Consider the following 12,878-nt stretch of genomic DNA (forward strand, 5'->3'; position numbering starts at 1 on the left):
GACCATCAATTCATGCGACACGTGGTTAGAAGCGAACAGTGGTTTTAATCGCCTTACAACAGAGCCTGTCTGTGACAAGATGAATTCTTGATGAAATGGCAGGCAGGCTCACAACAGCAACCTTTATACTTCTGGTTGGGGGAGGAGCCATGGGCGGAGCCAAGGGTGGAGCCCAGTACAAGCTCCTCATCCTCTATGGGTAGAGCCGCGCATGATCTGATACAAGGTACAGGCTCAACACATGTTGAACAATACAGTGTGGATTATTAGTGTTTATAATTCACCACAGTATCTCCATAAACTACTCTTTACTGCTTTCTTCACTTCTGCTTTTGCTGTTTGGCATCGCAGACACATGTCCTTATTCTAGCTGTCATTGTTTACCATGGGGAGTGTTAGCTAAGTGCTGAAATGGTAGTCGTGATAATTAAGTTCTTTAAATGGAAATAATATAGGATAGGCTTGAAGATTTCAAGAGATGCGACAATTTCCTTTGGCAGCTTCTTCCGTTGTTGAGTTGTCCATTGGGAGTAAAGATTGTAAGTACACTATCTTGGAAATAAATGGTCTTTGGATTTTGTGTGGGATGGCTACCTTGTGTTGTTGTCATTGCCAGAGGGCACCAGGTACATGTTTCTGTTGCCCACCAGTCCGTTTCACATTTTGTAGGACACAGTCAGTCTGTTTTTCTCCCATTTATGCTGTATTGATTTCCATTTCAAATCTTTGATCAAGGATGTGACATTGGCTGGCGATCAGCAGCACCACCTACAGCTGGCAGAACTGGTGGAATTTCTCCATCTGGAGAAGATCAAGTACATCATCCAAGGGTCCGAAGAGAGTTTCCACAAAGCGTGGGGGCAATTCATCGGGCTGATCCAAGACCTGTTCGAGACCAACAGCGACTAGAGAAAGATGGAGAGACGGGGGAGAGCAGGCAAGAACACACAATACAAGGAGGTACAAAGGGGGAAGAGGGGAGGAAATGAGGAGGAAACCCTTGGGGGGGGGGGGGGGCACGGGGAGAAACATGGAGGGGGGAAGTGGGAGGAGAGGGGGCAGGAAGCCCCCCCCCCCAACCCAACCCACAAGGCCTGCAACAAAAATCGCGGAATAGGGGTGGGGAAGAGAATAGGAGCTCAGCAATAGAAAACCGGGGATACCAAGGAAGAAGGGGAGAAGATATATGTAAATAAGAAACTGTAGAAATTGCAAATATCGGACACAAAAGTTTCACTCTATAAAATTGGAAAATGCCAATAAAAACGTTTCTTAAAGGATGTGACATTGGTGTATTTCCCATACTGATATGTGCACGACTTTTGCAGCACGTTTTTGGATCCCGTTAATCGTATTTAGATCTCACACGAAATAAGGATCCTACACACAACTTGCATACTGCAGGACTGGACGAAAAAGGGTGACCTATATCTGTTACTCCTGTACTTCCTTTGATCCTAGCTCTTGACCGAACTTTCGTCCTAATACCACAATGTGGAATTGTTTGCTTTATAAGGTTGCTGTGAAGCACCTTGGGATCTTTAACTGTGTTCGAGGCACGAGCGGGATAATTTAAGGTTTTTATTCTGAACAAAATGTAGATGTGACGTGCAGAGCTGTTCAGGTGTTCAGTAAGATTTCATCTCGTGAAATAATTGCTTTTTGCAGAGGTGCCCCGCTCCCACGAATGGAAAAGCCGCCAATTCTGTCCTTGTTCAAGGGGAGCTGACGGGTCGGCGCGGAAGGACTACAACTCCCATGATGCTCGAGGGGGGCGGCGCGTGCGCACTGACCGAGCTTTCATCGTCGCCCAGCGGTGACCTTGTTCCTCGTCCTCCCGCCAATGGGAAGGCGCAATGCTTCCGGGCCACCGGCGATGGCGGACAGCGGCCAATGGGAGGAGGCGGTGCTGCTCTCTTGCGTCGGCAGTGGGAGGACTGCGGCCATCTCGCGTTGTCAGGGATTGTGAAGGAGAAGCGGCGGCGACGCAGGTTGTGCTGGGCCGGATATATTGCAATATCTAAGCTGATTTCCCTAGCGCCTTCCCCTCCTCCCTCCCTTACCCCCCCCCCCCCCCCCCCCTTCTCCCCGCTCTCAGAGGCTGGGCCGGGGTGACATCGCGCGATGCCGGTCCGCACCGAGTCGGCCTCGCTCATCCCGCCGCCTCCCATCAACACCCAGCAACCTGGAGTCGCCACCACGCTCCTGTACAGCGGCTCCAAGTTCAGGGGGCATCAGAAGAGTAAAGGCAACTCTTATGACGTGGAAGTGGTGCTCCAGGTAAAGTTATAATTGCACATCAACCTCTAACCCTCTCTTCGCTCGTTCAGGTGATGATCAGTGTCACTCCGAAACTTCAGTGTTGACATTGGGTTTGCAATCTGTTTCACTCCTTTCCTGCGAATACTACCACCATGTTGCCCCGTTGATAACTCCGCGCTTGTCAGAAAGATCAAAGCAAAGTTGGACCCTTTCGATCATTAATTAAACCAACTTCTTTTCTGAACCCTTCATTACCCAGTCCCTGCCTGCCAATGATAGCTGTCTGCTCTGTCACTCGTCATTTCAGAAGTTACCAATTAATGCATTTTTCACTAGAATGTTGTTGGGAACCAAATCAGCAAATGTTGGAAACCCTCAGCTGGTCTGACAGCATGTCGATGCAACAGTTTCCAATATAGCCCCCTCAACTCTTATAATATCGGGAGATTTACAGTTTGGTGCTCTCATTCTTATTGATTTCCTTGCTGCACATGTATCCGGACACACACACCCACTGCTTACACAGATATTCATCTGAGGAAGGAGCAGTGTGCCAAAAGCTAGTGATTCGAAACACACTTGTTGGACTTAACCTGGCATTGTAAGACTTCTTACTGTGCTCACCCCAGTCCAACGCTGGCATCTCCACATTATGTACATATATGTCATTGGAAGTTTGTGTCTTCCTTTACCTGTCGACCTAATTGGCATTCACTGAGTGACATTTGAACAATCTAAAAAAAGATCAACTTTGTAATTAAATGTGAACTGAATTTATGTTCTGTTGCTGACTTAACCTAATTTGTTTCTATCGTGGCAGCTCTAAATTTGCCTCTGTGGCCCAGAGCAATGAGTCATTCAGCCCCTAGAACCTGTTCCATCATTTAATCTGATCATATTTAATTCTGATCATGATTAATCTGATTACCCTGCTGATTTATCCATATTTTCTAAACTTTTACCCAATAAATATCTCTAATTCTCAGTTTTGAGTATTTCTATTAGCCCAGATCTACATCACTTTTTGTGGGAAAAATGCTATCTGATTTCACTCATGAATCACCTCACTCTAATTTTAATATTGGGCCCCCTTGTTTTGGATTTCACCAGGAGAGTTTTGTTGTTTCTAACCTAGTAAATCATTTTAGTTATCTCAGTTAGATCTTCTGCAACATACTAATGTAAAGAGAATACAAACCAAGTTTATGCAGCCATTCCTCTCAACTCTTTGAGCTATCTTTCTGGTGAATTTGTGATGTACCTCCTCAAAGACTAATCTATCCTTCAAGCAATGTGGTGCCCAGATTTGGGAGCATTATTCTAGATGGTGATTTTGCCAAGACTCCGTACAATCTACTTTGTGTTTCAGCCTTCCCTGGAGATAAAGATTAATATTTAATTACCCTTTTTTGACTACTTTCTATACCTATCCCTTAGCTTTTAGTGCATGGATACGTAAATCTCTTTATTCTTCCACTCATCTTTGTCTGCCACTAAGAAGAAAATATTTTGAATTGTCTTACTTGGATCCAAGCTCTCACTTCTCCACATTAAACTCCATTTGCCACACATTGATCCATGTGCTTAATCTGTCTAACTCTTAGTAACTTTCTACTCTCATTTACAATTCACTGTATGTCCTTCCTTAGCCAAACATGGCTTTTTGACTCTACCTTTCTTGGTTTTAGATAATTAAAAAGCTGAGGTTCCGGTACAGATACCTGGGGAACACCATTTGTCACATCCCTGCAATCAGAATAGATTACCTTTATCCCCTATTCTGTGTTCCTTACCTTCAACTCAACTCTTAAGTTGCCTACAATTCAGCACACTTTCATTTTTGCTAATAATTCCTTGTCCTGAACCTTATCCAATGCCACCTGGTAGTCTGCACAGACAACATTCACAGTGCCGAGGACCTGGTTTCAATCCCGGCCCCGGGTCACTGTTCGTGTGGAGTTTGCACATTCTCCCCGTGCCTGCGTGGGTCTCGCCCCCAAAACACAAAGATGTGCAGGGTAGGTGATTTGGAAAAAAAAGATTGGGTACTCCAAATTTATATTTAGGAAAAAACAATTTCTGCACCTTTTCTTTAGTATCCTCTTATGGAAACCATCAGGTCCTGGAGATTTGTCTGTCATATGTTCTTTTATTTTCATCATTATTTATTTATATTTTATCCCTTGATTTATTTTTTTCTATTGTACCACTGATGTTTAAAATCTTACTCAATGTAAACGTCAATGCACAGGATTCGTTTAACATCTGCCATTTCCTTCTCATCAATTGGAGTATCACTTTCGTCTTGCTGCAAAGAGCTCACATAGCTATTTACCAGTCTCAATCTGTTTATAAAAACTTTTGCTGTTAATTTTGATATTGTATGCAAGTTTTTTTTTTCATACTTCCTTTTTATACTGCTCAATACTTTCTTTGTTTTATAGCTCTCCCAGCCCACTGGATTTCCATTTCCTTGTATCCCTGCAAGGCTTGCCATTAGTTCTGTCAGAAATTTGCACATCAACCTTGACCAGACATTTCAGTTTACCTCACTCTATCCTACCGATCCTTATTCTTACAACTGTAGAAATGTGCAATGCAGATTTCCTCTGATATCACTGTCTCAATGCCAATATGTGTCACCACTATCCGGCATATGGAGTATCCATCTTGCCATGGCTTTCAAATATCTACTGACCGTTGCCTTGCCTCTTTGTAAAATCACTTCAATATCTGCATGTCTTTATTAAAGTGCTAAACCTTTATTATACAGTGTTCAGGACTCTACTGAAGTCTTGCATTCAGTTTGGGGCACTACATTTTGGGAAGCATATAAAGGTCAGGGAGAGGGTGCAGAAGAGATTTACTGGCAAGGTACCCTGGATGGGGCTTTCAGTTATGTGGGGAATCTGGTCGTCTTGTGCAGCAAGGGAGCGCAGAGGATAGCACTGCTGCCTCATGACACCAAGGTCCCAGGTTCGATCCCGGCTCTGGGTCACTGTCCGTGTGGAGTCTGCACATTCTCCCCATGTTTGTGTGTGCTTCGCCCCCACAACCCAAAGATGTTCAGGGTAGGTGGATTGGCCATATCTTTTTATTAAAACAGTAAAAAATATATACAATGCCAAACTGTACCAACGTACAGAGAGGGGGGAGGGGGTAGGATACTCTGATTATTAAAACAGTTTGCAACATAGTTGTACAAAAAACAAACTGTACAAGCACTAAACTTTGGGTTGGAGAGACCAGATACCCTCGCCTCTGTACCAAGAGAAGGGAAAGGAGGGGGGGGGGGGTGGTAGGGAGAGAAGGAAAAGGAGGGTGGTGGGAAGGGAGGAAATGTGGATTGGCCATGCCAAATTGCCCCTTATTTGAAAAAAATGAATTGGGTACTCTAAATTAAAATTCAATAGTAACATTCAAATGAAAATTGGACAAAAACGTGGGGAAAAATATTACAGCGCTTTGGGGAAAGACCAGGGGAGTAGCTTAATAGCTCTGCCGAAGAACGTTCCCAACTGGTTAAATGGCCTTCTGTGCTCTATCTAAGACACTTGTGGATCTGTCTGTCGGGGGTTTGGTGGAAAACCATCTTGAAATTCCCATTATCTATCTTGTCCTATCTTTTAATCAAGTTATCAAATTATAAACATTCCCTATCCTTCCACTGAGTATCTTCTATTATTCTATCAACCATCTTCTTTTACTCATCCCTTTTTGTTTTTTCTTGTGCAACTATATTTTTGCAATGTTGCCATCTTTCATCAGATTAGCTGGTACTGATCAGAGCAGGTGTGCTTTTATCATAAAACAAAATGCTGCAGATACTGGAAACGTCAAGTCAGGCAGCATCTGTGGTGAGGATATTAAGTCAGGCAACATCTGTAGAGAGGATGTTAATAGGGTTAATATTTGAGGTCTGTGACTCTTCATCAGAACCCATAGAAAGGATCTGGAGGCCAGGGTAGCAGTTAAATAAAGTGAGTCTGTCCCGGTGAAGAGAAAGTTTGAGAACATTAATGCAGTGGCACCCAGGGGAGAGGGTGAATCTTTTGAAACTGCAAGATTCCTTAGAGTTACACTGTCACAGAGGTGAGTGTGAGGATGGCTTGATACAAAATAAAACATGGCATTAAACTACAATCCCTGTTGAGCAAGTCAGAATGAGAGACAGTTGCTGAGAATAGCTGTGAATGCATGTTTTAAGGAACACAGGATGGGATAGCAATGAAGCTGACCTGGGTGGAAGAGAAAGAAAAGTCACATCAAAAAGAAGAGCAGAATTTCAAAGTTGCCACATTTGGAAGATAAGTGATAGTGAATGAAACAGTCAAACAAAATGCAAAATACTGCTGAAATCTGAAAAATAAAAGAAAATGCCGAAAATACTCAGCTCGTCAGGTAGCATCTGTGGAGAAGCGAATGAGGGATTATATTTCAGATTTATGATATTTTGTCAGGATTCGTTTTGTTATCAATATGGCCTTATTACTGGTGATTGCGGTGAATTTGAGAATCTTTTGCTTGGACCTATTCTGCTGCTTGAGGTATACATTCAACCTCCGGTGTTGTGACAAGATCTTGTCGAGCAAGTGAATATAATGGGGTAACTCATTAAAATCAGACCTGCTTAAGATGTTTGTTTTTGCTGATTTTTGGATTGCTTCATATGACTTCACTAAATAGACCCTGGCGAGCCAAACCTAAATAAGTAAAAAGAAGTTTGAATTTAATTTTTAACATGGCCAGTTGAAAGGTGTTTTGCTCATTTTCTCTGATTGGCCTCGGTCAAATCAGAAAGTGGCATTCTGAACTTCATGTGGTGTAATCCACTCATGGTTAGTGTTTATGAATTTTATGGTTGGAAGCATAATAGCATGTGCATTTGTGACTGAAGTTATTACGGGTGTCCTTCAAATTTTATGTCCTTAATTCCAATAAAAGGTGCATTTCATTTACGATACAGAGATTTGTAAACAGGACATGACAACTTTGACAGCATTGCAGTCGGTTAAATAAGTCAGTGTTGCAGTCGACACAATGTCCATAATAGACCAACTGAGAGTTGTTTTTGGATAGTGCTAAGCAGATAAAGACGCTCAGGCCTTTCTTGACTCTTGCCAAGCTAACCTGCTCAGTATCTGGTGAAGCAATTTTGGACACACCGTCCACCTTCAACCATTGAGGGCATTGATAGACTGATGCTGTGGAACCTACAATTCGTTTTGCACCTAGGATCTTCTAATGGTCAGAAACAACATCTATTTATATAGAGCCTCTAAAATAATAAGACATCCCAAAGTACATCACATAGATAAAAAAGAATGTGGAGGAATGTTAGAAGAAATATTAACGGTGAACAAATATCAAGAAGTAAGTATTTTTTTCAATAAACTTTTGAATGAGCGAGAATGCTAACAATTTGGAGTTGAAAGGGCAGACATTCGCCTGGAATGTGGGGCTGATGTAGGGAAAGATGATTATCATTGGAAGGCAAAGTGAAGCTTTGCAAGGACACATATAATAGAGAAATTACTTGAGGCATGATAGGATGCAGATGATGGGAGTTCTTGATGAGTTGTAGTTTATTTGGAGGGATCTTGAGAGTTTGGCCCAAGGCAGCAGCCTCTATATAATTGGGTTGAATATACATCAAAATACCCCAATGGGAGTAATGCATTATATCATTCCTGCACTGTGAATGTTGAATTCTTCAGCAAGTTCCTGCAGGTTGCTATAATTGAAGCAAAAGAATATTACTTGAATGTTAGCCAGGAAGGTGCAGGAGTGAATAATCTGCATCATGTAAATCACTTAATTATTGGTCTGGTGCCAGTAGAGATTTAAAACTAGCCATCTGCTGCACTCTGGTAAAACCTTTAATTGAAAACTAGGATCTGCAATTTAAATCTTGTTCAGTGTTTTTTTTGAATATCTGAAGTTGCTGGTATTAACACATCTTGGTGTTCTGGCTTAGTACTTATCTACCAATCAGGCAGCAGCACTTCAAACTTGTCACGGCTCAAAATTTAAATTGAACAAGTCAACAAATAAATGTAAATCCAAATAGAACTGAGTGATTTGGCTTTGTAGATTGAATATGGTCAGGTTGGATATCCCTGTGCAGAGTTTTGACATGGCATCATTGCTCGGCACAACATCGAGGGCCGAAGGGCCTGTTCTGTGCTGTACTGTTCTATGTTCTATGTTCTATGACTGTATTTCAATCTGTTGTGTTTTATAGAGAGATGCAATGTATTTGTGCCTGGAATTCACCTGGTGATGAATTAACAATCTGGATTCTGCTCTTGCAGAGAAGTTCCAAGTGGACCGGAATGGTGTCACGGGGAAAGAAAATCTGTTCAGTTAGTGCTAGACTGCATTGGCACACCTCATGACCACCAGTAATAGAATGTTATTCAAGAAAGCTATGTGTCTTCCTTTGGTTGTAATCTGCTTCACTGTGTTTTTCCAAGGAGAAATAGTCTTCATCAAAACTTGATCAATTTTTGTTTGCCTTTGATCTATTTTATCAATGCTACTATTGTCACTGTTCCTTTGACGTCACTCTTGTTCCAAGTTATTGTGCCTTCGCTTCCTCCTCCCTGCAGCCTCACTATTAATAATTCACCCAATCTCCTCCACTATCCAATTCTTTCGCATGGTCAGAAAACATCTGAAACTCCTTTGGCTTCCCATCACCCTATAGTGCAAACATTTTTTTTTAGGAAGTACAAATATTTTTAATGCCCAAGTTCCGTGTCACCTATAACTATTTTAACCTGAAGGTGCTCATTCATGATAAAATATGGTTTCACAGCTACGAGCTGTACAACACCAAGTTAACATGTGACATTAGACAGTGATTTTTGATAGGCTGTTGAATTATGTTGAATTATGGAGGGCATCACAGCTCATCCTGATCACATGCTTCTGGAATTGTTCATTGGAAGATGATATGGAAATCATGGATGAGATTTTTATCTCCCTCCTTTCCCTTGGCCAAGGTGCAGAATTCAACTGAAATGGCTGTAATACTCTGCTAGCTGAGCTTTTGTTGACTCAACTTGGATGAAAACATTAAGATAACTGCAGTAATGATTGTCAACAATGCAGTGTAGTGGGGACTTCCGGTTGCGGCTATGACCAGCTAAGTCGCACGTTTGGCTGCTCCTGCTACAAAGGTGTTTTCGGGCCGATTGGAGGGCCCCAACGGCGCTGTAAGGACAAATCCCGGTGGGGGAAGGCTCCCTGAAGAGAACCAGACCAACTTTATGGTCGGTACCCGGAGTGGGGTGGTAAAGAAAGCAACAGCAGCTCCCAAAAAAAAGCGGGGGAAGAAGACCAAAATGGCGGCCGGTGGCGCACCCGAGGAATGGAGGAAATGGGCGGAGGAGCAGCAGGCCGCTCTCCTGCGCTTCTTTACGGAGCTGAAAATGGAGCTCTTGGAGTCAATGAATGCGACGACCACCAGGCTGATGGGAGCCCAGGCGACCCAAGAGGCGTCGATTCGGGAGCTGCAACAGGAGATGACTGTGAGGGAGGAGGAGGCCACGGTCCTCGTGGGAAAGGTAGAGGTGCACGAGGCACTCCACCTGAAATGGCAGAGCCGTTTTGAGGAGCTGGATACCCGAATGAGGCGGAAGAACCTGAGGATCTTGGGCCTGGCAGAAGGCCTGGAGGGGTCAGACCTCCCGGGATATGTAGCAGAAATGCTGAGCTCCCTGATGGGGGCAGGGGCCGTCCCTTCGCCCCTGGAGCTGGAAGAGGCCTACAGGGTCATGGCTAGGAGGCCAAGAGCAAATGAGCCCCCGAGGGCGGTGCTGGTGCGGTTCCAGCGACTCAGCGATCGTGAGAGAGTGCTGGAGTGGGCCAAGAGGGAAAGGAGCAGCAAGTGGGAGAATTCGACGGTGAGGGTCTACCAGGACTGGAGTGCGGAGGTGGCAAAGCGGCGGGCCCGGTACAACCGGACGAAGGCGGTGCTACATGCAAAACGGATCAGGTTCGGAATGCTGCAGCCAGCGCGCTTGTGGGTCACCTACAGGAACCAACACCACTATTTTGAGTCCCCAGAGGAGGCGTGGGCCTTTGTACAGGAAGAGAAACTGGACTCGAATTAGACCCAGGGGATACTTGGCGGCCGTAGCCGCTCGGGTACTTTCAGCTGAATTCTTTGTTTGGATTTTGAACTCTTGCTGTGGTTTTTCTTCTGATGTTTTTTCCCCCTTTGCCAACTTCCCTTAGTTATTGTTATTGTGGTTATTCATGGTTATTTATGGTTATTTATGCTGTTTGGTAGAGGGCGACTGTTAAGTACATTGTTATTTGTTATTTATCTGTTATTTATAATGTTAAGTTGGGGAGGTGGGACGGGGGGGAGAGCAGATCGGGGATATGGGCTCCTAGGGGGGGTTCTTTTACAGGCATGGACGGGGACGGGGGTGGAACTGAAGATGGTGGGGTGGGGTGTGGCAGGGCGAAAGCGCGGGCTTTCCTCTGTTTTCCCGCGCGCGGGGCAGAGGAGGGGGGAGGGGAGGAGTGCGGGGCGTGGCTAGCAATGGCGACCTTTCCCGCGCTGGAGCGGGGCCAGGGAGGAGTGGCAAGAGGGGGGAGGCCCCCCCCCCCCCCCCGAGCCGGGGGGAGTCGGAGTGTGGCAGGAGCAGCCGGGCCAGCGTGAACCAGCTGACTTACGGGAGTACGATGGAGTGTACATCGCGGCTAGGAGGGGTCCTAGCCTGGGGGGGGGGGGGGAGGGGGGTTAGGGAGGGACACCGGGTTGCTGCTGAAAAGACCAGAAACGGGAAGTGGAGGACTGGAGAGGTGGGGGGAGGGGGACATCGTCATGGGGAGCGGGTCAGAAGGGGAGGGTCGACCCGGGGCGAGCAGGGAACAGGACATGGCTAATCGGCAGGGGAAGGGGGCGGGTCGTCCCGCGACCCGGCTGATCACTTGGAACGTGAGGGGGTTGAATGGGCCGGTCAAGAGATCAAGGGTATTCTCACACCTGAAGGGACTGAAGGCTGATGTAGCAATGTTACAGGAGACCCATTTGAAGGTAGTGGACCAGGTTCGCCTGAGAAGGGGGTGGGTGGGACAGGTGTTCCACTCTGGATTGGACGCAAAGAACCGGGGGGTGGCGATTCTGGTGGGAAAGAGGGTGTCGTTCGTGGCGGAGGAGGTGGTGGCGGATAAGGAGGGTAGGTATGTGATGGTGAAGGGTAAGCTGCAGGGGGAGAAAGTGGTGATGGTCAACGTATATGCCCCGAACTGGGATGACGCGGGTTTTATGAGGCGCCTATTGGGCCTCATTCCGGGACTGGAGGCAGGGGGCTTGATCATGGGGGGGGACTTTAACACAGTGCTGGACCCCGGGCTAGACAGATCGAGCTCAAGGACCAATAGGAGGCCGGCAGCGGCAGAAGTGCTGAGGGGGTACATGGAGCAGATGGGAGGAGTAGACCCATGGAGGTTTGGTAGGCCGAGGGCGAGGGAGTATTCCTTTTTCTCCCATGTCCATAGAGTGTACTCCAGAATCGATTTCTTCGTGTTGAGCAGGGGGCTGATCCCGAGGGTACGGGAAGCTGAGTACTCGGCCATTGCGATCTCTGATCATGCACCGCATTGGGTGGATGTGGAAATGGGGGAGGCGCGGGACCAGCGCCCGCTGTGGCGGCTGGATGTGGGGCTGTTAGCGGATGACGAGGTGTGTAAAAGGGTCCGGAAGAGCATTGAGAGCTATCTGGACTTGAATGACACGGGTGAGGTGCAGGTGGGGATGGTCTGGGAGGCCCTGAAGGCAGTGATCAGGGGAGAGCTGATCTCCATAAGGACGCACAGAGAAAGAAAGGAGAGGCAGGAGAGGGAGAGGCTGGTGGGGGAGCTATTGGAAGTGGATAGGAGATATGCGGAGGCACCAGAGGAGGGGCTGCTGGGAGAACGGCGCAGCCTGCAGGTCAAGTTCGACCTGCTGACCACCAGGAAGGCAGAGACGCAGTGGAGAAGGGCACAGGGCGCGGTCTATGAGTATGGGGAAAAGGCGAGCAGGATGCTGGCACACCAGCTTCGCAAACGAGATGCGGCTAGGGAGATTGGGGGAGTGAAGGAGAGGGGCGGGAAGGTAGTGCAGAAGGGGCAAGAAGTGAACGGGGTCTTCAGGGATTTTTACAAGGAGTTGTATCGGTCTGAGCCGCCGACGAGGAGAGGGGGAATGGAGGACTTCCTAAACAAATTGAGGTTCCCAAGGGTCCAGGAGGGGCTGGTAGAAGGGCTGGGGGCGCCAATAGGGCTAGAGGAGCTAGTCAAGGGAATAGGTCAGATGCAAGCGGGGAAGGGGCCGGGGCCAGATGGGTTCCCGGTGGAATTCTATAAGAAAAATGTGGACTTGGTGGGACCGGTGCTGGTACGAGCCTTTAATGAGGCGCGAGAGGGGGGGGTTCTGCCCCCGACAATGTCGCAGGCTCTGATCTCCCTGATATTGAAGCGGGATAAAGACCCCGTGCAGTGCGGGTCCTACAGGCCTATCTCGCTTCTGAACGTGGATGCCAAGTTGCTGGCAAAGATCCTGGCAGCTAGAATAGAGGATTGTGTGCCAGGGGTAATCCATGAGGACCAGACGG

At 46.6% G+C, this 12,878-nt stretch overlaps 1 protein-coding gene across 2 annotated transcripts in view; it reads left to right on the top strand.

Moving 5' to 3' along the window:
• The first annotated feature begins 2,061 nt into the window (after positions 1-2,061).
• gid4 (GID complex subunit 4 homolog) overlaps positions 2,062-12,878 on the top strand; it is a 50,132-nt gene continuing 39,315 nt past the window's right edge. For both annotated transcript variants that reach the window (XM_038820387.1, XM_038820388.1), the window contains exon 1: positions 2,062-2,280. In XM_038820387.1, coding sequence (XP_038676315.1) covers positions 2,125-2,280 — 156 coding nt within the window. In that variant the 5' untranslated portion in view covers positions 2,062-2,124. The remainder of the gene's footprint in view (positions 2,281-12,878) is intronic.

Source organism: Scyliorhinus canicula, chromosome 15 (assembly GCF_902713615.1).
Source record: "Scyliorhinus canicula chromosome 15, sScyCan1.1, whole genome shotgun sequence".
NCBI classification, from domain to species: domain Eukaryota; kingdom Metazoa; phylum Chordata; class Chondrichthyes; order Carcharhiniformes; family Scyliorhinidae; genus Scyliorhinus; species Scyliorhinus canicula.